The 25,112-nt window shown below is 41.5% G+C and overlaps 1 protein-coding gene across 2 annotated transcripts in view; it reads left to right on the top strand.

Annotated features, from left to right (window-relative positions):
• Window positions 1-25,112, top strand: part of vps13b (vacuolar protein sorting 13 homolog B) — a 301,375-nt gene that overhangs the window by 138,919 nt on the left and 137,344 nt on the right. For both annotated transcript variants that reach the window (XM_026183458.2, XM_026183460.2), the window contains exons 22-25: window positions 1,274-1,407; window positions 16,466-16,700; window positions 19,085-19,302; window positions 23,130-23,333. In XM_026183458.2, coding sequence (XP_026039243.2) covers window positions 1,274-1,407; window positions 16,466-16,700; window positions 19,085-19,302; window positions 23,130-23,333 — 791 coding nt within the window. The remainder of the gene's footprint in view (window positions 1-1,273; window positions 1,408-16,465; window positions 16,701-19,084; window positions 19,303-23,129; window positions 23,334-25,112) is intronic.

Below are 25,112 nucleotides of genomic sequence, written 5' to 3'. Positions count from 1 at the left end.
GTAAAAATAATGTCAAGTGCAACACTGACTGGGGACCATTTCATAGTCCCCAAGTGCCAGAGGCAGCCTGAGTGTGAGAAAATACTGTTCAAGAGTCCAGACCCATTATCAGTTTTGTTCTCTTCCACTTGTGCACATGTGCTCGAGCACACACACACACACACACACACACACACACACACAGAGCTCAGCATCCATATACCTGTGGCCCAAGTCTCCCAGTGATATGCACACATACCTTGACCAACAAAAGTGGATCAAGGTATGTGGGTCAATGGTTAGTTAACCACCTTTTTTGTCATTTTCCCCACCAACATGCTGTTATTGCCATGCCAATGCATTTGGAGATATCTGGGAACATGATGTCTGAGGGCACACTGTACAGCTGTGACATCACTGCTGTTTCTTGAAAACTGTGGGATAGGGCTGCTGAGCAAGGCAGACCTTTAAATCATGGAATATGTCTTAATGTGTCTTTAGAGAGACCCCCCACCCCCCCTTCCCTAACCTCTGACGCCCTGATGGCTTTAACATCCACAGACCTCGGGTTAACCTGCTAGAATGCCCTCGTGCCTTTGTCTCGTTCACCGTATCTATGTATATTTCTCACACTCTGTCTCAAGCTTCCTGTCGTCTTCTTATCGATAACTGGTTCTCTTCCAGTGAAGGTGTGCTTTAGTTCATATAGTTAGTAGAATGGATAATTGAATATGCTTATTACTGTGTGATTTTTGTGCTTGACTGTTGCCATGAGTGTCAGCACAGACAATCAGCCCTCGTCTGGACCACAGCAGGCACACCAGAACATGTCATGTCTAGAAGTTTGTGTGCGTGTGTTCTCGTGTGTGTGTGGGTGTGTGTGTGTCCCCGTGTGTGTGTGCGTGCGTGCGTATTCTCTCGGTTTCATAGTTCCCTCTCCTGCTGTAGGAGACAAGAAACCTGAGTGCCAACATTACATCATCTCAATGAAGTGTCAGTTAAACATCATATAACATGATACTTTACAGTAAATGAAAATAACAGTGAATTATGAAGAGAGTGAAATAAAGGATAAATGCAGGGCAAATTTTTCTCATGTTAATAAATAAAACCCAGTTTTTATTTAAGACTTTACAAGGTGCCGCTTCACTTCTGTGGTAGCGGTTCCTTCAGGAGTCAGCTAAATGTTTCAGCAAGTCTATCAGCAGTACAAGTACACACTATGAGAAATGATGGCGCTGATTGTTTAAAAGCTTCATTACAATGTCATGCCTATCACTTTTTTCTTTCCCAGAATCACGTCCACTGTCCATCCCAATGAGGGTGATGCCTGACACCACAGCTGCGGAGTCATGGACGACCTCAGAGGAACAAATGAAGGAGCTCATCGCCCACGCCTGGGATGCTGTTAAACGGCTCACTCTGCAGGTACCAAACTGTCTTTATGTACTGGAACAGGTATATAAGACATTTCTACTACTCCACTGAGCTTGGATGAAAGTTCATTGATCTTGTCCATTAAGATTATTTACAGTTTTTTAGTCACTCAGTGTTACGTTTGGTCTTCACATTCCAAAGGATCAAGCGTACGAACGCATACCCGGATAAAAGTTTGTACGCCTTCTGGGACCAGCAATGCTTTTCCCTGACCACCTATTTCTCTCCTATTTCTATGGTATAATATATTAAAATTTAGCTCATCCCAGCCCAGCTTTGTGCTCTCTGTTGTGAAGCCATATGGCATCCAGGGACTTCTGTTAGTTGTTAACTGATTACCCTCTTTTACATACAGATGCATATACAGTGTCTCATGTCCCATTGTGGCAAGCCGAGTTTCCGTTTGGCCTGCTGGCTGTCTTGGATGTTCCTGTCTGTCTAAGTGTCTAACTGGGAAGTTAAATGCTCTCATCGATTGTCTGTTCGCTGCATCTTGACTGGACTAGTTAGTAGAGACCACATCACAACCAACCCCATCTGAAGCACATCAGGAAGTGCTGACAACTCTCTAGCAGGCCTCCTCTTGATGCAAGAGCTGGACATCATGGTGTGTGCACATATGGGCTTCCCTGCGCATAGTAATCATGCGGGGTACATTACTGCATGGTACATATGGATATCTTTCAGTTCAGTAATGTGTTAGGCTCAGTTTTGGCAGATTAACTACAGTGTGCGAGTATTACTCCGAAAATGCTGGCCACATGTGTCCAAAGTTTTAATCTTGTGTTTTCTTTTTGTTTGTTCATCAATTATTAGGGTATTAAGCCAACCACAGAAAACAACAATAACTAATTTCAAGTATTGCAGCTACAGTGGGGCAAAAAAGTATTTAGTCAGCCACCGATTGTGCAAGTTCCCCCACCTAACATGATGACAGAGGTCAGTAATTTGCACCAGAGGTACACTTCAACTGTGAGAGACAGAATGTGAAAAAAAAATCCATGAATCCACATGGTAGGATTTGTAAAGAATTTATTCGTAAATCAGGGTGGAAAATAAGTATTTGGTCAATAACAAAAATACAACTCAATACTTTGTAACATAACCTTTGTTGGCAATAACAGAGGTCAAACGTTTACTATAGGTCTTTACCAGGTTTGCACACACAGTAGCTGGTATTTTGGCCCATTCCTCCATGCAGATCTTCTCGAGAGCAGTGATGTTTTGGGGCTGTCGCCGAGCAACACGGACTTTCAACTCCCGCCACAGATTTTCTATGGGGTTGAGGTCTGGAGACTGGCTAGGCCACTCCAGGACTTTCAAATGCTTCTTACGGAGCCACTCCTTTGTTGCCCGGGCGGTGTGTTTTGGATCATTGTCATGTTGGAAGACCCAGCCTCGTTTCATCTTCAAAGTTCTCACTGATGGAAGGAGGTTTTGGCTCAAAATCTCACGATACATGGCCCCATTCATTCTGTCCTTAACACGGATCAGTCGTCCTGTCCCCTTGGCAGAAAAACAGCCCCATAGCATGATGTTTCCACCCCCATGCTTCACAGTAGGTATGGTGTTCTTGGGATGCATCTCAGTATTCTTCTTCCTCCAAACACGACGAGTTGAGTTTATACCAAAAAGTTCTACTTTGGTTTCATCTGACCACATGACATTCTCCCAATCCTCTGCTGTATCATCCATGTGCTCTCTGGCAAACTTCAGACGGGCCTGGACATGCACTGGCTTCAGCAGCGGAACACGTCTGGCACTGCGGGATTTGATTCCCTGCCGTTGTAGTGTGTTACTGATGGTGACCTTTGTTACTTTGGTCCCAGCTCTCTGCAGGTCATTCACCAGGTCCCCCCGTGTGGTTCTGGGATCTTTGCTCACCGTTCTCATGATCATTTTGACCCCACGGGATGAGATCTTGCGTGGAGCCCCAGATCGAGGGAGATTATCAGTGGTCTTGTATGTCTTCCATTTTCTGATGATTGCTCCCACAGTTGATTTTTTCACACCAAGCTGCTTGCCTATTGTAGATTCACTCTTCCCAGTCTGGTGCAGGTCTACAATACTTTTCCTGGTGTCCTTCGAAAGCTCTTTGGTCTTGGCCATGGCGGAGTTTGGAGTCTGACTGTTTGAGGCTGTGGACAGGTGTCTTTTATACAGATGATGAGTTCAAACAGGTGCCATTCATACAGGTAACGAGTGGGGGACAGAAAAGCTTCTTACAGAAGACGTTACAGGTCTGTGAGAGCCAGAGATTTTCCTTGTTTGAGGTGACCAAATACTTATTTTCCACCCTAATTTACGAATAAATTCTTTACAAATCCTACCATGTGGATTCATGGATTTTTTTTTCACATTCTGTCTCTCACAGTTGAAGTGTACCTCTGGTGCAAATTACTGACCTCTGTCATCATTTTAGGTGGGGGAACTTGCACAATCGGTGGCTGACTAAATACTTTTTTGCCCCACTGTACATTACTGTTAAAAGATTAGTGTTTCCTCTTACTAGCTCTCAAAGTTATGGTTACATTTAACTGTCAGCAAGCATATGTCACAACGGGCATCATAAATGAACAAGATTCAATTTTTGCATGTAGTAATAGTTATACTGTTGTGAGTGCATGTAAGTCATCACAGGTGCAGCAGGGTTTTCTGTCAGTGGGCTTATTCATTGTGGGCAATGTGGCTATTTAGTTTCAGGGTTTAGTCACAGCTGAATCATTCCTTAAATTGAGTAGGGCTTTAAGGTGAGTTTCTATGAGCATGTAAACAATAACTATTGAGGCATAAATGAAACAACCCTTCTCAAATTATTTTAATTCCTATTGCTTGGACCACACAATCTGATGTCATTCAGACAGAAAGAGAGCATGTGAATTGAAATAATTCTCCAGAACCGGCGTCCCATGTCAGTACATTGAGCTGTTTACAGTACTTTCACAAGAGTTAACTCAACCCACTAATAGTTTGCTGAGCCCGTCATTGCCTCCACTTTCCTCTGTCCCCTTCGGCTGTGTGACTGGGACCACACCACATACTGCAGCAGTAATTAGGAAACACTCTGTCCTGTTGACATGGGAGTGGAAGTGAACCAAACCGAAAACCCCAACAGCTGGTACCCCAGGTCTTGGATATCCCCAAACTTGAACCACTCCATTTATTTTAGTGTGGTGTAAACAGAATACCTAATGGCTCACACTTCTGCTGCACATGTGCCCAATTTAACATGCAGGGCTTTCTTTCTGACTTTTACAGAAGAGAGAGGAGCAGGAAGGACAGAAAAAAGGTTGGGTTAATGAGACTGGGGGATACAAAGTTACCAAAGTATTTATTATTCCTTAGCTTCTGAGACCACTTAAGACTGTTTAAACAGAACATAAAGATGTGATAGCTAGTGATAGTGTAAACCACTCTTTTTTTTTTTTTATCCATAGCACTTGTCTGAAATGTGGTGATGATGCTTTGTTGCTGTGGCATTATTTTTCATCTTACAAATGCACAGCGACTGACTGGAAGTGTTTTCATTTTAATAGGAATGAGATTCAAAAATATTGATGCATAAAGTGAAAATGTCTGGAGATGCCATCAGTACAGTAATTAATCATTATTAATCAATCATTATGCTCTAAAGTCACTCTTTTCACCATATTTGCCTTTTTTAACAGGACCAACAAACTATGTTAACATACATTCCTAAACACAGCTTATCTGAATCCGAGCCCTCATATTGCCACACTCTAACCTGTGATATCTCTTCGATTTAAATTATGTGCAGTCCTAGCTATCTCAGTTTGTAAGAGTCTTACCTGTTTAGGAATAATAGATGACACATACAATGAAAATATCCAAGTCATTATTCATAAATAATTAAAGCACCATCAAAAAAGTAAAGAGACTGTCCGTGACAAAGTCAGGCAGCTGATATTGAAAACAGAAAAGCTTGCTGGCTCGTAGACAAATGGAGTTTACACATTACCTATGCTAATTACCTCTTGGATGAACAGAGGTCTCAGTCTTTCACTCGCTTAGAGCAACAGAGCCAGTGTCCACTGCAACATGCATGATGGACTCAGAGTGTTCTGTCCAGCGCACATCATCCTAATTGTGCATGCTTTGTTTTTTGGTAATGTAATATGTTTTTCTATTATTTTTTTAAATAGTCATTTGACATTGGGCGCTGTTGTAAATGTTACGTAGGCTGGAGCAATGTGAAATGTCTACGAGTGGCTCCTGCACTCATCCTTGGAGCTTTCACCCACAGCTTTTCTTTCTTCTTGTGCTTCTGGTCATTGCTATTTACCACATCTCCCGAGCTCTGTTTACTCTCCCTCTTGTTTTCTACTCTTCTCCCCCACTGCTCAGCCGTAGCACTTTTCATCCAGCCATCTCCCCTTCTCCACCCTATTCTCCTGAGGACACCCGTGTTCTTTTTTGGCTCTGATAATAATTGCAAGTGATCAGGATGGTGATTCTATTTCAGGAATTTTAAAATGATTCCTTCTATTTAACACATGAATGTGTTCAGCACTGGCAACAGAGCACGTTGTTACCAAAACTGAAATGGGATCTGCTGAAACAGAGAGACCGTTGCCATGGAAAAATGAAGTAACACTGCTCCCTGCAGCTGCCATGCATTAATGAGTAGGATACTTTTTGAGAAAGAAAAAGAGGGAAAAAAGCAGTGGGGTAAAAAAGGTAAAGCCGTGGAAAGGAGAGGGAGGTGTAGGAAGCTGGGAAGAATACTGGATAAAAATGGGAAGAAGCTGAGGTTGAAGGCAGGAGGAAAGTGAGAGATATACAGAAAGGAGAATCATGTGCACTGGATTTGGTGTGGCTCAGATTAAGCTGGCCAGATGGTTTCCATGAACAGGATCTGACCCCCGGATTGAGTGCTTTGTGCAGGCACATTACTTCATCCTCTGCCCCCTCCCTTCATCCTATCATCCTTCCATTCAACACCTCATCCTCCCTGTCTGTCAGAACCCACAATTTCCAAGTGATTTGTAATTACAGCTTTAATTTTGGGCCACTTTAAACACCATGTTTCTTTCAGTATTGGGGAGATAAATTGTTAGCTTTTAAACTTGACAGTCATCTTACAAATCCTGAGAGATGCTGGCTCATCTTAATCATAAGCAATTTGGTAGATATGGCATACTAAAAAATAATTCAGGCTTCTATTATACAGTAAGTCTAAATCCATATACTAACATTTAGCATGATAAATCTGAGTGCAAAAAATAAATGTTATAGTTTTGCAATGAGATTGTTTAAAACGGATGTGCTTAAAAAAACAAAGCAAAAAAGAAACAATTTAACTAACCTGTTATCACCTCACACACGAAACCTACCCACACACTCCTTAGAGTATTTGGTGTCAAACAATATGATAATATGTCAAATAATATATTTCACATTTATTAGCATTTAAATAATACGTGCACACATTATGAATGAGGTACACATATTTTACATATGAGAGTCCGCGATGTAATAGAAAATGAATTGGTGTGTTTCAGCATATGAACAGCATATGAAAATGAATAGCCTGCTATAATTGCTTGCAGTTCCTGATTGTTTAAGTGCTGATTGGCTGAGTGCAAACAGAGAGGGAGGTTAATGCTAAGGACAGAAGGGGTCTCTTCTAACATTAAGTCTCCGCAAGACTGTTCAGCGATTTGAGGATGACAGCAAAAGAATAAAGAACGAGAGAAGGACGGAAAGCGGCACAGGGTGAGGTAGTTAGTGAATATGTAAGAAATACAAAAAGAAAGTATCGCCTGATCTAAATCAAGAGCCCACAATGCAAAAGTAGATGTCATTGGCTGTTTACCCAGTGAGAACACTGTGCGTGGGTGTATGTATGCACACGTTCACATCTTGACGAGTGTGTGTTAATGTGCATGTGTGGCCAGAATCCCATTCCATCATCTGCCGCTGTGTCAATACACTAATGACCTCAGAGCCATTATAGACGCACTCACATATTTGACCCTCTCACCGGACTGTACTGGAAAAGCGCTTACTGAGATTCTCCTGTGTTTTTAGCCTCTTGAATCTCAGCAGTTTAGAGACTTGGAACTGATTTTGATTGAAAAAACCCTCCTGATACACTACAGCGAGTACAGATTTGCCACAGGAGCTGCAATTGCTGACAGAATTGGGATGTTTTAAAATTGTCATAGAAAAATGATGTGCAGTTTATGCCCTGATCTTCTGAATGTGTCTTGGAAAGCTAGTTTGGACGGGAATCGGGTTAAATTGATGGAGCACACATCCACCCTTTGTCTTGGGACAATGAAGGAAGCCGTGCCAAACACAGGTCGAATCAGATCAGTTGGGGTTTAGAACAGCCCGGTTTGGCCTGCTTCACTGGGTCACACTGTATAAATCAGTAGTGGTGAAAATCTGCCAGAGTTAGCCGTTGAATCCTCTTTTCATCTGCAGTCCATCACCATTTGATCCAACTTGGCCTGTATTACATACTGCATAACATTATCACAGCCACCTTGACTCTCTTCAGTTAGCCAAAGGCAAAATTGTCTGGCTACACCATCACCACTATAGATAAACCAAGCCAAGCTTGCTTTTGGCCAAACTTTAGTCAACCCGTGTTTATATCTGAGGACTTTGCTCTAAGCTGTCAGTTATTCCATGAATCTTGCATCACTTATACTTTAACCTTTAGGCAGTCTCTCTCACCTAGAACAATCTAGCCCATCCTTGGTGCTGCTCAGCCAAACATCAGCGATGTATTCAGACTTAATTTGACAGGGTCCCACTTATGCTTTTTTGGAGGTGCCACAGTTGTCCTTTTGTGTCGGTATTTCACTGCAGAAAATGGTTTTTAACCTACTGGGTCCATGCAGTACATGCGGGCCGGTTCTACCACATACTTTGGACACTGCCTCCATCTGGCAACAGATGCTTTCTGCAGGTAGATGGACTGTTTGTAGCTCCATGCAAACTGCTAGCATTCTGCCAATGGAGAACCATGTTCAGCCCCATCTGTACTGGCTCACCATGCTGAGGTGGTGGAGGGGTGATTGTTTGAGATTATGGGTGGGAGTAGGTGAGGCGAGCCAGGCCAGCCGCGCTCCTAAGGCCACTGTTGGATCAATAAACGCAGCGATCAAAGTCGCAATTAACCCACCGCGCTAACACAAACAGCTGAGCTAGCAGAAACAAACAAAGCCTTCATGTCACCTAAAGCGTTTATTTTTGCAGATTTCCACCTCGGCCAGGGAGACCTCCAGAGCTTGTCAGCTTCTGTAAGCAGTGTTGGAAGAGAGGAATGCAGGGCCACATAGATGGCTGGCTGCCTAGCCCGTTGTGCGGTGCCAGCCCACGATCTTATTGCTTGTGGTGGCATGTGGGTGAGACACAGCCTATCTGGTGTCAAAAGGAATCATGCTTAAATGTTTTTCTCAAGAAGATCAGGAAATAAATCTGCTCTCTGAGGTTTCCAACCAAAACTTCTATCTCTATCCATGTACCGCAAGATACATCTGCATAGTGGAATCTTCAGGTACACACATTAATCATGTTAAAATGTTAACGATACAGTTTGTATTATAACACCCACTTTTTGACTATTGTTTTGGGGTTTTGATTTGTTTGTTTGTTTTGGTTTATAGCAAACAGAAAATGCAGGAAGATGTGAAGAAGGAAGGGGAGCAGAAGGTTAAGAGTGGGTGGGTGGGGTAGTGGGCTCTGTGCTCTGAGGACCTTCTGTTCATCTGACCGGCCACTTAGGAAACACAGTGTCCCGTCTGGTGCAGGCACAGGAAGATTACATTTGGAGAGGTATCAGGTTTTTAAAACAAAGGGATGTGTTTTCCGTTTGCTGCCGATCCTTCCACTGAGATTTTTCTGCTCCAGAGTTGCAAATGTTTTCATTGGGGATGCTGAGAGGGTGTTTCTAATTTCCTCTCCTCTATCTCTGGGTGATTTCCTGTGTGTCGTGGCTTTATTATTGTGTGTAGAAAAATAGAGGGAAAAATCTGTCGGTACGTACGTGTTTAAATGTGCAAGTGTGTGCGCGTGCGGCCTTCACATGTTGTGGGTCTCTCTACAGAGGGGTGATCTTGACCTCCAAAGTCTGTGCTCTGCTAAGGTCTGTACAGAGTTAGGGCATCCAAGTTTCTCTTCCCTACAGTGATATGAAAACAATAAGCCTAAGAGCGGATTTGTACAGCGCCGCAGGACTGATATCACACGTATTTCATTGCCTGGGTCGAGTTAGGTGAGGGTGACAGTAATTGCTTGTAGTTCTTGCAAGTACTCTGTTGCATGACTGCTGTGCTGCATATGTGTAAAGATTCAGATTCAGATGTGATTCAGACAGCTAACCCATTCATACAATGGAGCAGTTCAGTTTTCTAACATCTTATCTCCATTTTTAAATACTGAGGGTAAACAGTAGCAATGTATTTTTGCTTTGTTTTGTCATGAGTGCTAAAATTTTGAATCCCTCTTTTGGACAAGGCCGATCTCTCGTTCCTATAATCTGTCAGTTCATGATTGAAACATAAAGCTGTGTCTATGAATGATTATTGGTGAGTAATATACTGTCTGCTGCACTTCTAAGTTGGTCTTAAGAGTAGACGGGCTGTCCTCAATCTAACTCACTGTTCTGTCATTTACTGGCGAGGCCCGGCAGATCCTAAGAGCCTCCTGTGGTTATATAGGCCATTTCCACATGGCCTCAGCCTTTTAAAGCTTGAGTGTGTTTGGCCCTCAGCTTCCTCTCTATTAGAACCTGCTCTGCTGGAACCAGATAAACCATCCTCACAAAGACTCAAGGGAGAAGTACGACACAAGACAGATCATGCACTCCCACTGCTGCTCAGAAGAGCATGAAGTCAGGGATGCTTTTCAGGGGTATTAAGACCCAAAGATTTGAAACAGGGTCGGCACATGTGGCTGTATTCTGAACCCTATCTGATGGTGCGGAGAAGTGATCGGGAATAAAACTGAGCAGAGCTTGACACACACAAACACACAACCCACGAAGAAGACCCCATTTTTAGAACTCTGTGATCTGGTGCCAGAGAAAAGAAACAAAGGGAAAAATGTATTTGGGCATCTTAAAATTTAATCAAAATAACCTCAAAATGGATATACTTCCCCTTTTTTAATGTTTTTAGCTTTTTGTCTTTTTTCTAGTAGTATTTACTCTTGACTGCATGTGGCCTCCCAGCCCAGAACCTACATTTAATTATGGTTGTGTATTGTAGATCAAAGTGTAAGCAGATCCTTGCTCATTTAGAGGGCTGAGAGGAAGGGCTCAGTACCTAAATCTATGGATAAGCGCTGGTCACCTAATAAATAACCAGGCTGTCACTCAAAGATTCAAACTCTCTGGGGCTTTTTTACTGAATCTTGTTTGTTGGCATCCATACTGAGACTTGAACAACCTTTAACTGCTAGTTTCATGAAGATCATTCAAGATGACACGTCCCCACATTATTTTCAGCTAGCTTTGTTCCCTGTCAACCCACTCAGTCTCATTACTGAATGGCAGAGAGCGAATTTTGTTGCATATCAGAGATGTGCTGAGACATGAGACAAATTCATCTGTGTGAGCACAAGTAACAAATGCAGTCTTTTTCTCTGTGTCAGATTCACAAAGCAGTGTCTGCGCTGGTGTACGTATGTAAAAAGAGGCAATCTTATGCACTATTTTTTGTGGAGAATTTACCATCAGGGCAAGCTTGCAAGGAGCAGCAGCCATTCTGGTGAACTGAACAGAAATATCATCTTTTCATTGGCTCCCTATTGAGCCCAGAGCTCAACTGATGACCGGGTCCATCCTGACAACTTCAGAGTATAATCTTATCCCAGTAGAGCACTTCCCTCTCATAAGCAGGCTTGCTTGGAGATTCCAGAAGTAGAATGGGAGGCATTCGCTGTAGCTAACAGGGCCCTCTCCTCTCGAACCAGCTCCCAGTTTGGGTCATGTCCTGTTTGTGGTCTCTCTATGCTCTCATTTTCTCTATTATTTTCCTGCTTGTGCCAGCAGTCTTTTCGTGTTCATTGCACCCCACCAAGTTTTTCCTTGTAGGTTTGATTGTTGGGGGTTTCACTTTAATATTGCAAGGTCTGAACCTTACAAAAATCAAACACCTTGAGCTGACTGCTGTTGTGAATTATCTTTTATTTTTGGCATTTTTTTTCTCTTAAACCGCTTTTCATTATGAATCTTTTCTTTAAGTAACTGCTGTCTGCAGCTAGCAGGGGGGATGTGATCTATGATTGTGTACGTGTTCAGTTTTGCAAGAGAACATGCAAGCACACAGTGTATGCTTCTGCAAATGTTTAAGTGTGTCATTTGAGCATGTTTTCACAGTAAAATCCCTGCACGTGCAGCCTCATAAGGAGTTGATTGGCTTCAGTCTCGTTTCTTGTTTAACTGAGATTTCCTGGTCGAAATTGAAAAGTGTTTTTTTCACATTAATAAAAAAAAGTTTATGAATGTGTTGCAAGTGATCCACGTGATCCGTGGCCCCTGAACACGCACACACAGATACTCAAATTGTCCGTCAGTGTTATTCTCCTGACTGAATCTGTTATTGGAGGCAGTAGGTAACTAAAGTATGGTCCCAGGTTGCTGAGCGTTAACTCCATTTGTTATGTTGAAAGATTTTGTTTCACTTTGACAGGACATGATGTCATTGGACAAAAGGAACGGATAATTATGCATCTTTGATTTCGCTTTTCCCCACTGAATCTTCTGTAATAATACAGATATTGTATGAAACCATCTGCCATTCTGAACTTTGGCCCAACTTGAATATGAATATGAATTTTAATCCCTTTCAAACACTGTCAGCCCTATTTATCCATGTAATAATGAGAAATAAATGTATAAACTACATGGCTGTTGAAGCATAGGTCATACACTTTATTATTTGTTGTGCCCGAGTCATTTCCAGGGGCTATCTGTCTTGTTTTTGCTGCAGTTTTATTCCACATTACCCTTAAACCCAGTAGGGTAAAGTTGTGTAACAGATATTCCACACTGCAATTATGCCTCTGGCTTTCACATATTATTTGTGCCCATTTCTATTTTTAAATTCATTTCAGAATTTTCCTTTAGCTGCATTTGGAAACACCGCCTTTCCACGGGTCTACACTAACAGAAAATAAATTTCCACTATCCTATTTAGGATAAAAATATAATTTAGTTTGCCGAGCCTTGTGACTGGCTGGTGAGTAGTGAAAATGTGGCCCGCTGCCACCCAAGCATGTGACGGAACATAATGAGTTTTAGGTCAGCCTGGTATTCCTGTCAGTTTCCTCCTGTCACAGGACATTGTGCAAGTCTCTCTCTCACACACACAAACATACATGAACTTGGCCTGGCCCTCAGCTCGTGGGAGGGGGACATTGTCGCACACACTAACTGCTTCCAGTGCTGTGTTTATTGGCCTGTTACAGAGCTGTTAAACACAATTGTGTGGAATACCAAACACGACCCTGCACAACCTCAACTGCACTTTTACACCTGAGGTTGAGACATAAAACACATACATGCTCTCACTTTCCACTTTGACCTGTGATTACGGGCAACATTTTTTGTGTGTCTGTTGCCGTGTCAACCATAACCATGAACACCACGATTCTCCTCTCACATCTCAACGCAGATTTTCCACCTTGAATCAATGCATGCTCAGCAGTGAGAGGGACAAAAGGACAGAGGCATGGGAGGTTGGGGTGATGGAGGGATAGAGGGCTGTAGAGTTGGTCAGAGGGAAGAGATGCTGTCAGTGGTTTTGGCAGTCATAAAAGCAATGATGCATATGGGACATTCTGACCTCAGACTATTTCTCTCTTGGATCTGTCAGCACTGCTCAGCAGTTCCAGTGCTCCCTTTTCTTGCCCTTTGTTGCCCCTGTCGTCTTTGTTTGGATACTGTATGTCTGTCTCCCTGTGTGTGTGTGTATGAGTCACAGCTCAAGCATTAGACCACAGATGGGGGGCTTTGGAAAGGTCTGCGAGGTGACCAGGGTGACCTGCTATTAACAGTAGCACAGAGAACTGGGTGGAGGATTGCCGTTCAGTTCTGAGTTCACGTTCCTAATAACGTGACACTGTCGTAACAGGATGGTGACAAGGACGGGCATTTACGATTCTTTTCCAATATGTTCGCTGACATTTTAAGGCCATTTCAGCAAAAATTGTTTGGCATCAAAGTTTGATATGCTAAAACAGTACCAAGTATTTTATATTATTAAAAAGAACAGATTTAGAGCAGCTTTAGCAGTTCTTGTTATATTTTGATCTTACTGGAGATGTTTGCCCAATTTGTCTTGGATGCAGATTGAACACCTGACAGCGCTGTGACCCAGAATAAGTGTGGATTATTAAAAGATTGTACTTGAACTCACAAGACATCTACCAACCAGTACAACTGTTTTCTTTTGGCATAGTAATATTTGCTCTTTTGTGCTGTCATCCACTTTCGGGCAACTGGGATTCCTCAACAAGTCCTCACTGGTCACCAGAGCATCAAATGCTCTTTAGATCCAAACCTCCTCCACTCATGAAAAAAAGCTATTTTGCTTTAATCACTGTCCCCCTATGGACTTGTACTGTTGTGTACTGTTGCCATTGGTAAATACAACATGTTTGTTTCTCTGTGTTTGTGGCTTTTAATAACTGTCATCAAAAGGGAATGAAAGGAGAAAAGAGCCAACCAAAGATTCGTTTTGTATCGCCCAGATTTAGGATTGTTGTGCCATTTTCTTTTCCATTACATACTCTGCTCCTTGAAACATTGTGTGCCTTTATGTATAAACATCTAGAAAGTCAATTGTCTGACTGCCCTCTGTCGTCATCTGTGAGATATTATCTGTTTATTGTTAGTATATTTCTGTGTAATGTGGCAAGACTATGACTGTCGTACACCTGACATCATCGTTGTGTTCCATCATAAGCACTTTAAAATCATGAGCAAACACCATTATAAGGTGCTGTGTTATTTGTTCACATTCACTGTAACAGATAGGTGCCTGTGTTTTCTACCCTGTAATAGTCACAACTACCCTTTTTAAATGAACAAAAATCACCTGCTTAATCATTTTTATTACATAAAATTCCCACAATTCTATACTAAAGAGGTTGATACAGATGTTTCCTCTCAAAAACACAAACAGATTTCCATTGGTTTTTAATTTCACTGAACCTATAATGATTTATGTTCATAATATTTTTCTCTGATTATGTGTAAAACTTTAATTCCTAGAAGGTGATATATGGTGACAGATTCGGTCACTCATCAGGCACAGCGTGGTTCTGTAATAGTTATTTACAGTCTGTGTCTAGATGGCAGTTTTAAAAAAGTAAATAATAAGTAAAATGTTTATATCGATAATTACTATGATATTGTACTATTGTGTACTTACTCAGAAATATGATATACAAAATCCCTTTGAATTATAATTGAGCTTCGTTTTACATTAAATTAGCCCTGAGATCATCCAGGTGCTTAATCAAACTGTCACATGATGTGAACTCAGTGATTTCATTTTTTCTATCACACGGTGATTAAAACAAACTCATTCTCTGGATTCTAGTTATTATAATAAACTTTGCTGTAATGCTTTTTTGTTTACATTACAGTATAGGTAACTGAAGCCATTGCTCTTATTTTTTCTGTTTCCTCGTGTTCCTTATACCAACACACCCATCAGCCAGTACCGTTGTTCTGACGATATTTGATGGTTGAGGACTTTGGCACATATCTGTTTATATATATATATATATATATATATTCAAGATGTCCAGCAGGATAGCATTAGCCTCAGGCACCGTCGTCAAAGTGCAGGCCCGAGTCATGGTATTAAAGCCGGCACTTTCCGTATGTCAGCCTGCTTTACAGCTTAACCCTGCTTAGATCTGCAACAGCCCAGGCAGTGTCGGTGATTTTTTTTTTCTCTGCGTGCCAGCTCTTAAAAAGGCCAAAGCTTATGTGTCACTGTGCAAAAGCGTTCCCATTTCAAACCACCCTTTAAAGAATAATCAAAAGAGGAAGCAGAGTATGATGAAAGTGTAACCATATCTGTACTTCTCGCTCTTTCTCAGTGTCTCACTCTCCTCCTCTTGATCCTGCTTTCAAAGTCTTTTTCTCTGTCTCGCCTTCTCTTTCACTTCCCATGAAAACTTGGAGATGGTTTCCAGGCCCGTGCAGTTATAGCCAAAGATCATACAAGTGCATATGCAAATTTTGATGGTGTGTGTCTTAATGTGTGCGTAACGTGTTAAGATATGCCAAACATATCTTACAGTATAACTTGCTCATGAAACCAGAGGGCTCATAGAGTATCCACCTCTCTAATAAGTGAGACTAAAAATAAGTAGAAGTAGTCTCTCTGACAGAAGTGAGCACACATCCACACACAAGTATCTGGCAACACCTGCTGTCTGCCCCCTGGACCCTGCACCCCTTTGCTTTTCATTAACTAGGCTAGTAAATGGAAAAACACAAAGCAATATTGTTGCTCAAAGTTGTTGCTTGCACTCTTGCCGGCTACTGCTTACTCATCTAAAGGCTTTTGATTTTTATTTGATTTGTTTATTTATTTATTTATGTATTATTTGGGACATTGTACAGCTGGGACTGATCTCCAGTGCTTTTTAAAAAGACTTTAGTATTTAACTGACGAAACCTCAAAGTTTTTTGTTTTTCTGTTTCAGAAAATCACAGTGGTTTTAAATGGATGCTCAGAAATATGTAATGTAATGTATGTAATGTGCATTTTGTAAGACGGTTTAGTGTGTGTGACCAAATGTAGGGTTTTTTTCTTTTTTAAACCAAGGAAAGTATTGTTCACCATGTTCAGGCTTTTCCAGCAACACCCGGAATGTTGCACAATTTTTTTTCTTCTATTCTTTCCATCACAGTCCAAGTTCTGTAATACTGGCAAAAAAACTGAACTTTTGTGCACTTGGATGGCATAAGACAGGTGCTTGTTTACTGATGGGTGAGGCTGAATTGGCTAACATGATTAATGTTCCCCTCTTTTTTCTGCCTTTTTTCAAGTTGGAGCTGCAGCCCTGCTGTGTATTCCTCCCCAATGACAGCCTCCCTTCTCCGAGCACTATCATCTGTGGCGACATTCCCGGCACTGTGCGTAGCTGGTACCACAACCAGACCAACATGCCTGGGACTCTGGTAGTTTGCCTGCCTCAGATTAGTATCCTCAGTGCTGGGCATAAGTACATGGAACCACTACAGGAGCTCCCCTTTGTGGTCTCAAAGCCCATCTTGGAAGAAGGTAGGTTTTCATACCACATCTAATGAAATCTAAACTTTCATTAGAATTATTGAAATACTCTGGGACATACACCCAGATACACAGTGATGTCAAAAAGAGTGATTTCAAAGCTGAAATTAGAAACACTGGTGGTGATAGATGCATAAGCTAAAATTGGAAATCTTGGGAATTTAATCCCACTTAGTGAGAAAGAAAATATGACTTAATAACTCATTTAATTTTTATTAATAATTAAAATGTATGATTTCACAATAGTAATAGCATATATAATGTCAATTCATCATCATTAGAGTCTTTTCAACACTGAGCAAACCTTTGACCCACTGCTACTCATTTACCATGACAAAAGACAAACAAACTTAAGTAGCGCGACTTTGAGAGATAGATCGTGCACATGTGGTGTGCACACCTGGTGGAGTTGACACAAGCAACACTTAGATGGTTGAGCAATGTTTTCTCTTCAGGAGGAGAAAAAAGGGGGGCACACTTCTTTTCTCCAAACTTTTTAATGACATCAGCATTGGGCATGCAGTTGTAAAAAAACAGAGGAGAAAGAAAAACGACAGCAAAAACAGTGACATCAGCTGCCTTGTCAATGTTGCAGTGAAAATTAACAACCCATGCTTTTAGTAATTCATTCCTACTCTTTGAAATGGTCTTCATCCCTCATATTCAATGCTCGGGATCAAAGCAGCCTGCCAAGGGCGTATTGGTAAAAGTGCTCTTTGTGGCCCTGTGATAATGAACCTGTTCCTCATCCCTGTAAGATGGTACTTCCAGGGTCAGCAAGTTCATTGGTTCAAGCACTCCCAGTGCTGCATGCTGTTTCAGACTCACAGATTTAATATTAGGCCTCAATTTACGCTGTGTTTGTGTATCTGGTTAATGGATGTGGCGTAATCAATTATAGATGAAATAACTATTCAGTATTCCTTTTCTCAGGTTTTCCATTTCACAATAGTAAAAGGTTATGTAATGTCCAAGTTTTTTTTCATGTGCTGGAAAAATGTTTTTACTCAAGCCACACCACTGTCTATTTTGTGGATCCCATATATGGTGGACAATTTAAATAATTGGGTTCCTAAAGGTATCTTAGAATCAGACTCTGTCAAGATCTGGCAAAGCTGCCCTCGCTGGATTTTAACAAAAAGGAAGAAAAATGAGAAGAAGGCCCCCACGTTCCAGGTACTTCAGAACTTGGGAATGACATCACTCCTGAGTAAGCTTGTTCCAAGAAAAGCGAGGAAAAACAGGATTTGTTTTGGTTCTTTGCAAGGTAGAGCGATTCATACATCACTAGCTATACAATATAATACTCGATTATGGGTCCTTAAAAACAGTGCTGCATTCAAAGATAAAGCCCGGTCAGTGCTCTGCTTATTTAGTTGAGTCACAAATACAGTTTACAGTTTTACCTCTTTTTACTTTTACTGCCACCATCTTGGATTGTTAACTCGGGATGGGTGTGGGTGCTCCGACTTTCTGAGTGTGAAATCCAAGTTTAGGGGTTCTGGATTCAAATTCTGACTGAGAATTTGGAAATACCATTCGTTATACCGTGGCGTAAACTGCAAATAATAAAATAATACAAGCTTCTCATTTTTGTTATATATATTTATGCTGTTACCAATCCACAGCATTCCACATGCAAAGTTTAAGTGGCACGATATACCAGGTGATGACCTCGTGGTGAAGTGGTTTACACATTTATTTGGCAAAGTTGCTGGTTCAATTCCAGCTGGAGCCATAAATCATTTTTAGGGTTGTGTCAGGAAGAGCGTACAGCAAAAAATCACTCTGCCAAATGAAACATACGGAGCTACCCGCTGTGGTGAGCCCTCGTGACCAGGGAACAGCAAAAAGTAGCTGCTTCTTCCTGTAAGAAGTCCAAGCTAGACCTTAGCTCATAGCTTATGATTCATACTAGTTTTAAACTATACAAATATTGAAAATAGACGTGGTTAGACTGAAGAAACATTAGCAAATTTATATTCAGCGAATAAATCTAAGTGACAGATTCTCTCAAAAAGGGAACACAGCACAATCCTTCTTACCTCTAGAGACCAAAATATGCCGAATTCTGTGCTATGGTGTGACACGTGTATATTGGATAAAACTGTTGCCTTTCATATGGCATAAACAATATGGCAGATTTGTAGAAAGATGGTCTATTCGTGTCTTATGGAGAACAATATGTACAAATCAGAAACACCTAGGTTAAATGGGATAACACAGAATCACATATTTTTCCTGAGACCATAGTGAGTGTTTATCTCTTTGCCCTCACGTCACATAATGTCTGTCATCCTTGCATCTCTTTGCCATTTGCAATATACGTACTTGTTTTCATATATCATTTGCTTTTTCTTTATGTCTAACTCCAGGTGATGCCTTCCCATGGACGATCAGCCTGAGTCAGTTCAGCATATACACATTGTTGGGGCAGCAGCAAAGCCTGAGCCTGTTGGAGCCGATGGGCTGCACTTCCACACTAGCTGTCACATCCCATAAGCTGCAGAGCTCTGCTGAAGCAAGGCACTCCTTTGTAGTGTGCCTCCATGTTGATCTACAGCCCGTCCACGTCAAGTGCTCCAACCCTCAGGTCAGTCAGACAGTCTTTGCAGTCACAAAGTAGTCATTAGAATTACATGTATATTTATACAAATCATCCCCTTGTAAACTTTCCTGAAATATGAACGCACGAACCCTGGCAAGAAGATCCTGCCTCCGCATGATTTTCTGATATAGATTGAGTCCAGTAAACAAACTGCCTCATCTTCTGAACTCGTATAATTTTCATGAAAATGGAAGTGTAAACATGAGAGTGTTGCCTTGTTTGTTTTGGTAAAACATTTTGAGGTCTCAGTCAAGAAGAGTAAGGGATTGCAGTACTCACCATCATTGTTTTACAGCATGTTATTATGTTTTAGTGAGACTGTGATGAATACGGACGTACTGCAAACGGAACATGTTTGTCTCCCAGTTAGGTCCCTGTGTTGTTTTTCATTTCTCTCGTAGAATCACATCTACATGTACCATTACACATGTTTTGTTTTTTCACAATTGAATTAGCTGTATTGAATTAAGTTCCTCTGTAAACACTTAATTGGGTCAACCTTTAGAGCGGTCACACTGTTAAATGTCTTCGACCACAGTGATGAGCCATGGTGATATTGAGGGGAATTGGTACCAGAAACGAATTAAAGGCCTTAATCTGCTTGCGGTGAAAAGTTTCCCAGAGATGAGAAGAACTTTACTGAGGGAAAGTTTCTTTTCTTGCTTCTCTGGTCTCCCCGTCAAGTATGCTGCTGGTGTCTGGCAAAGCCGGGGAGGCTTATTGTGATTATATGATGAGTCATTATTAGTTTTTGGATGCCATTATAATAAAAAAAAAATCGTAATTCCTTTGCTCTGTTGTCCCATCTGCTCACCTCCCTCTTCTGTGCAAAATTTCTGACTTGAGGGGGGTAATAAGCTAATGCAGTTTCAAGTCTCACTGCAGCTTTTTAAGAACTGCTGCCAGAGCAACCCCACCCTCGCTAGAACAAAAGAGACCTCACACTACTTGATCGTCTTTCTAATTAGCGTTGCCATCTGGGGGAATATATATGGAGTTGTCAGAATGCTGCACAGTTACTGTACAATAAGTACAATGATTGTTGGATTTTGGGGGTAAAATTACATCTGCCGTTTCAAAACAAATAAATTATCACAGCGCTGATTTTGAGATATTAATACATTTAAAGTAAACAAATAGAAGCAACAAATTTGGCCCCTTAAATTTCCCCACGGCTACTCGGCTGCATGTTTGTCACATTAAGTCAGATTTTCCATTTCCATTACATGATGGATTACTTCATAGCACTAACAAAAGTATTTTTAGACAGTGTGGTGAAACAGTCGAGCCTTCAAGCAAACACCGTGGTGCGTTTTCACAGGTAGCAACTAGTATCGTAGTCGTATTTTGTATTTTTATCTGTGACTGTGACAGTACACGTGAAGATGCAAATTTCCTAATGAATTTTGGATTGTGCAGGTATATAGATTCAACCACGTCCGCAAAAGTGTGAGCAATGAGAAACCAATGCAGTCCATATGACACTTGTATGCCTTTTAGTCTGGACAGGAGGAGTTAAACGTCTCCATATTACTTCAACAAACTGACTGACTGGCTGTCTGAAAGTTGGGGTTACTAGTTGTGCTTTAACATTATCAGGACCACCTTGGAACGAGCGTACACACAGCAACTGTTTGCTTTAACCTTTGGCACATAACTGTACAGCATTTCAATGAACAGATATGCACACATACACACACCTGTTCCCGTGTACACAAGAGTTACCACACATACTCAACAATATGTCATTTTTGTGAAGTTTCTCTGTAAACTGCTCCTAGATAAAAGGATACAAACACTCGCCATCTGCATGCTGTCCTGTCCCTCTCCATCTGTGTGTTTTTATGAATGACTGTTGGAAGCCTCTGTTCAGTCTCCAGTTTGTAGTACTGCACCCTAACAGGCCTCCTGATCTGCAGATGACAGGCCTTTGGAGAATCCAGGCCTCCAAATGTTCCCCAACTCATGAAATGTTGCATCTGTATTATAAGCTCATGTAAGCGTGTGTGTGTGTGCATGTTTTTCATGGCCCAACCTACCCTAATAGCAGTAGCTGAGCTAAACTGTCTAACCCTGCTAAGCAGAAGTATCAGCAGCAGCAAATTGACATAGGACAGGGTAAATAACAGAGGGAAGGTAGGAGATGAAGAATGAAGATCAATGATGAAAGGGTGGATGGAAAGGAGTTCAAGCTCTGCTTAGGTTTCATCGTAAAATTAAGGACAAGTCTTTATCCCAGATGCTAATACAGAGGTCACGTAACAACCCTGTCATTCATTTTCGTGTTGATCTCACTGTGCACACATTTTCCCTTTTTTTTCCCCCTTTGCTCAGCAGTCTTCAGTCTTTTCTTCCACATCTGCTACTGAGTGCAGTAGGCCTTGTTGTGCTTGATTGGAGTTCCAGGCCCCAACTCTCAGAGAAGGGAGCACGGTGCCGTACCTCCCCTGCCGGCAGTGCAGTTTGGTTGGGTATGGCAAACAGCTGTTGGCCCTGTCCCTGGACAGCGGCTGAATCGGCGTAGCAGCTCTTCCTGGACATGTTTGAAATGGTGCAGCTGTAATGTATTGTGGTGCTTCTAATTTGATTTATGATTATTTGTGGAAGACCTCCCTGCAATGTGTGCGCTAACAGGAGAGCATGTGTGCGAGCGAGACTCTGAGAGTAAAAATGTGCTCAGAGTCTATTTCGTATGTGTGCTCATGTGCCTGTGCACCTTTAAGTTTAAGGGACCCTCAGTGGTGGGGGCTGCGGGCTTAGCTGGCTGCAGAAGCGAAGCATTTGAAATCCAGAAATTAGCTCACTGTGAAAGCGTGTTGCTTTTCTCCCTTCTTTCCTCCTAAAAAGCACCAAGTGAATGCATGAATAACCGAAAGCATCACATCACATTCCCCTGCTTTCGTCTCATGTTTTCCACTCTTTTTTTTTTTTTTTTTTGGCTTTGTTGTTGTTTAAAGCTAAGGCTCTTTTCAATGCGAACACATGATAAATAGCTGAGAACACTTGACGCAGAGCCTTCAGTTTTTCCTAATCGTGGTGAGTTTTTAGCAGGAAATTGATGACAGAATTTAACTTTCCTCTGAGGGTGTTTCTTTGGAAGTTTTGTTGTTATGGATAACAAATTGCACAGTGAAGCACGTGTGTAAGCATGCTGCACCTCGCAAAGTGTGACCCATCGAACAGAAACACCAACGCATAGGTTTTACATCATTTTTGAGAAACGAGGCCTCTCTGAGTGACAAGTACAGAAGTATGTTAAGTCAGAGAGTGAAAGAATGAGAATGATAGAAGTCCATTTCTGGCTAATATTTCCTCTTTCTCCCTTTCCTTCTCTCTCAGCTTTTACTAGGTTTAGTGTCACATAACAACAAAGCTGCCAAGCCAAATCATGGTAATGGCCTCAGAAGTCAGAACTACATGAGAACTCCCCAGTGCAGCTGTTTGAGTCAGACCTTGGCAAAAAAAAATATACATTTGAATTTGGTTTTGACTACTTGTGGTGTGTTAGGGTTATCTTTTGAGGCACTCAGTTGGCACAGAATACTTTTCAGAGTATAGAAGCTAATTGGGAAAACTGAATGATACGTGTTTAATATGTTCTCAGTTTCCAAACAAGTGCTGTTAAACAAGCGGATGATGCAACATAGTGATAAACAGTCCTCACTTCCCATTCAAAATGAGTGTTTTTTCCCCCCAAACAGAGAAACCAAAAATTGTTTCGCTGGTAGACTGTCTTTATAATTGTTTTCAACCATAATTACAAAATACAAAACTAACGTTCTCTGTTTATCTCTGCTTGGTTCACCCTCCAGGTTCAGTTGTTGTATGAGCTCTTCCTCAGCTGGAGCTCAACGTGGGCTCGTCTCCAGAGGCATGGCATTTTGCGTCAGACGTCCAACATCCCAGATCCGCCTGCCGGTGCCGCTCCATCCTCCCCTGTACGCAGCAGCGCTGGCACCGCCCTGCCTGACACCAGCACCTGCAGTCCTTCTGCAGACTTTGGCTCCCCCACTGAGGTTGGAGTTTCTCACAGTTACACTTTTTATTATGTCAATTCAGAGTTTATATGAGTTATGGGAATCATCTGCTCATCTACACTGTTTTTGGTTTTTTTTTTCATCCAGACAAACCTCTTTTCATAATCGGGGGGAAAAAACACATGAAATGGTCCATTATTTCATTCACTCATTCATTCAGTTGAATGTCTGTCCATACATAGCACTGGCTTAGTCACTTATGAACTTTGCCTTTGTCAGAATCAGTGTTCCAGCTTTAATGTTGTGTTACTTTTTTAATATGCGACCTAATGACAGCCTGCCAGCACCCATCTTTTCTCAGCTAGCTGCTGTGAGTCATGCAGTAACAAATGCCATTTAAGCCATTGTTGTATACATAATTCTGGTGCTGATTTACAATTTTAAGTGCAAATATTGTTATTTTATTGTTATGAGTAGCTGAGTCAGTCTTAACACACGTGACAAAAAATGTTTTGTTTCTGGAAAAATTTTAGAGGTGGAAAAGTATAAATCACTGCTTGTGTTTCTTACATGATTTTTTCTTACTCAGTGAGGTTTTATACTCCAGGCTAGGCAGAGAGTGCTGTTTGATTCGTTTAAGCTCAGCCTTGATTGAGGATAAACTTGCCTCTTAACTGGGGGAAAATAGTTACCTGTTGTTACATTTTTTTACTCAGATTAAAAATCAAACCCAGACATAAGTTTGAAATGTAGCAGTGCATATGCATGTGCAATAACGAAGGCTATTAAAGTCATATTTTCTTAGGGAGTAGCCTCAAATATAATTTTTTTCCCTTTTGTCTCTAGATGGTTGTGGCAGTTATCCCAGCTTTAGTTAATGTGGCAGGAGTTTTTCCTGCTGTGTAATACTCTTGCAGCAGCAATCAGTGCTGGGGATCCATGGCCTTGGGGCCACCAGGACACTGGATAATATGTCTATGTGTGTTTTTGTGAAGCATAAATATAGCATTTATAAAAATGATAGTGAGTGCGGGTCAGTGTTGGCATAGTGGAAACTAGTCTAGGCTATAATAGTGTTCGACCAGCAGCTGCCTGTCACCACTGTGGGGCCCCAGGGATCGCAATACAACCACCATACTGGCCTAAGAGGCAATAGCGTGTACATGCTTATGAAAAAAAGTGTTTCATATGTCAGTGTGCATCTGTGCCTACATTTGTTTCCTTGCTATCGACATGTGGGTGTTCTTGCGTCATTTGTGGAACTTGGAGAAGTGGCAGCAGTTCAGTAGAACTGGGAAGAACCTGGTATAGTGCCTCTATAGCAAGGCCACGGTGGCCCCTGACAGCCCACTTGTCACTGTTTACCTAAGTACAAACACTGGTAGAAGTGTTTAGTCCTCTGGGAGGCCGAGTGATTGAGCAAGAATGTAGGAGCTGTTTTGATAAGTCTCAGCAGTAGTGGCGGCAGTCTCCCCCCAACACCCCACCCTTTCTTTCTCTAGCTACATTCACATTACACCCACAAAAACCTCTGCCCTACTGTCCTCCCAGATATTTTCTTCCCCATTTGTGTAAAAATATAAAGCAATCTACTCATACTTCTGTATTTTGTAAACAAGTGTTCTACTAGTATTTATTAATTTACACAGCATAGTATTTAATAAACAGGCATTCCCCTTTCAGCCGTTTTATTGTTTCGCCACACTTTTCTGTTCATCGTACCTTTTAGCTCTCTTTCCTCTGATGATGATTTTAATCTGTTGAGATTTTTTTTACAACTTTTGTCGCCAACTTGTGTGGCTCGCCTGACCACCAGTA

Source organism: Astatotilapia calliptera, chromosome 11 (assembly GCF_964374335.1).
Source record: "Astatotilapia calliptera chromosome 11, fAstCal68.1, whole genome shotgun sequence".
NCBI lineage: Eukaryota > Metazoa > Chordata > Actinopteri > Cichliformes > Cichlidae > Astatotilapia > Astatotilapia calliptera.
This window is presented reverse-complemented; position numbering and strand designations above follow the sequence as displayed.